The sequence below is a fragment of the Sturnira hondurensis genome, unplaced genomic scaffold (genome assembly GCF_014824575.4).
Source record: "Sturnira hondurensis isolate 20B ecotype Veracruz unplaced genomic scaffold, ASM1482457v3 Scaffold0021953, whole genome shotgun sequence".
Classification (NCBI taxonomy): domain Eukaryota; kingdom Metazoa; phylum Chordata; class Mammalia; order Chiroptera; family Phyllostomidae; genus Sturnira; species Sturnira hondurensis.
In genome coordinates this window covers 1-2,211 of record NW_028094584.1, presented here as the reverse complement: position 1 = coordinate 2,211, position 2,211 = coordinate 1, and the positions used below count along the sequence as shown (strand labels likewise).

Sequence of the window (2,211 nt, the reverse complement as noted above, 5' to 3'; positions counted from 1 at the left end):
GAAAGGATTCTATCCCCCTCGGTCTGGGGTGTGGGCTGAGCTCCAGCACCAGGGCTCAGGGTGGGGTTGGGCAGCCCCTGGATGCTTCCCCAGCCCCACCCACAGGGAAAACCAGCACATCAGAAGGGCTCCCTGGAAAATGGCCCCAGAACTTGTCAGTGCCCCTGGGGGACAAGCTCTGGGAGGGGACAAATTTGCATGAGCAGCCCCTGGTCTGTGAGCAGGGAGGGGATAAGAGAGGGCTGGACAGCCCAGCCCCAGCTCTGTGTGGACTGAGAACAGCCTGTGCTCACCATGGCCTGGACCCCTGTGCTACTCGTGCTGCTCTGTCACGGCACACGTAGACCCACCCAGAAAGGCTGCACCCTGACCTTCTGTTTCCTGACCTTGTGTCTGTGTTTGCAGGTTCCCTCTCCCAGCCAGTGCTGACTCAGACACCCTCCCTCTCTGCATCTCTGGGAACCACAGCCAGACTTACCTGCACCCTGAGCAGAGACCTCAGTGTTGGTGTTAAAAACGTGTACTGGCACCAGCAGAAGCCAGGGAGCGCTCCCCGATTTTTCCTGTACTACTACTCAGACTCAAGCAAGCAGCTGGGACCTGGGGTCCCCAGTCGAGTTTCCGGATCCAAAGACATCTCAACCAATGCCGCACATTTGGTAATCTCGGGGCTGCAGCCTGAGGACGAGGCTGACTATTACTGTGCTGTATTCCATGGCAGTGGGAGCAGCTACAGTTACTCACAGTGGCTCAGATGATGAGGAAGTGAGACAGAAACCCCTGGGCCCAGGGACCTTGTCTCTGAGGATCTTTTATTGAAAAACTTCTGCAAAGGTGCCTGCAGGGGGCACTCCTCACTAGGCCCTGTTCTTGAACAGGAATGAATGACTCAGTCAGGGAGCACAGGGCATTCCAGGGTCTCACACCAGTGAGGTGATGGAGCCCCACTGCCCAGACCCACAGGGTAGGAATAAGGGAAGAAATTAACCCTGTGTCCTCAAGTATAAAATGTGTTCCCAGGCTGGTGTGGTGCAGTTGCTTGGAGTGTTGTCTCATAAAGAGTCAGGGTTTGTGTTCCCATTCAGGGTACATGGCTAGTTGGTGGATTCAATCCCTGGTCAGGGCAGGTGCAGGAGGCAACGGGCCATTGTTTCTCTCTCCCGTTGGTGCTTCTCTCTCTCTCCCCCTTGATTCCTCTCCCTCTAAAGTCAATAAGCATGTCCTCAAGAGAATATTTTAAAAAAATGAAAATAGTCATGCTTACTCACAAACCTTATACCTTAAAGTGTCAATATTGTGCTGCTAATGACATGTCCACAGTGATACGTCAACAGCACCCTGGTCAGAGAGGCGGTTTCCTCTGTCCCTGGAGCAGCCAACACAGGGGGAGGGACCCAGGCCCTGCACACCACCCCTCCCTCCTCTGCTGCAGCTTCCCTCACCCCCTCCTCTCTCCCTCCGGCTCTGTGAGACTCAACTCCATGTCCACTTTAATTTTCGGGAAAAAGGACAAATTCTTGCTGGAGTTTCATTCCTCAGGGCTCTGTCTCTAGGGAGGGTGGTTAACTTCATTAGACAGGCGAAAGTTCACTTCCTAAGCATTTCCTACTCTCAAGTCTCAGGTGTGTCATCCACTCTCTACCACCCACAGCCAATCTCTGTAATATGACATATAATTACTGCTTCCTTTAAAAAGATGTGACCATCCACCTTTGAGTACTTGTGGTAGGTGACTCAAAATTTGGAACACTTCAGTTTAAGGTTAATAGTTGTAAGCCTAGTAAGTAATGCATATGTTAAAGCTTTTGTATCAGAAACTACAGAGAAGGCCCACCCTGGCTCCTGGGAGAAACTGCTGACCTCCTGGGACACTGCTGCAGACCACCACCCGGGGACACATGGAGGCATCCAGTCCATTGTGTTCCAAGGAGAGACAGAGGACCTCTAGTCCCAGGGAACAGCTAACTGCCCAGGACAAGAATGTTGCACTTTCTCTCACCTAATTCTCCTCAAATTTCAAAACCCCTCCCCACACCTTGTGTATATTCCGTTATAAAAACATTGGCCTGGAAGGAAAATGTGAGAAGGTTATTTAAGGGTGCAAACCCGCCCTCTCCTCAGATCATTGGCTGTCTGATTAAAGCCCCATAGAGATTCAGTCTCTGTCCCTGATCAATGGGTTTGGCAGTGACAGTCAGCAGGAGGTCTGGT

The 2,211-nt window shown here is 52.0% G+C and overlaps 1 gene segment (V, D, J or C); it reads left to right on the top strand.

The window, feature by feature from the left end:
• Positions 1–223: 223 nt before the first annotated feature.
• Positions 224–781, top strand: LOC118978539 (probable non-functional immunoglobulin lambda variable 11-55). The segment is given in 2 exon segments: positions 224–340; positions 406–781. Coding segments are annotated over 2 exon segments (399 nt in total).
• Positions 782–2,211: the final 1,430 nt, after the last annotated feature.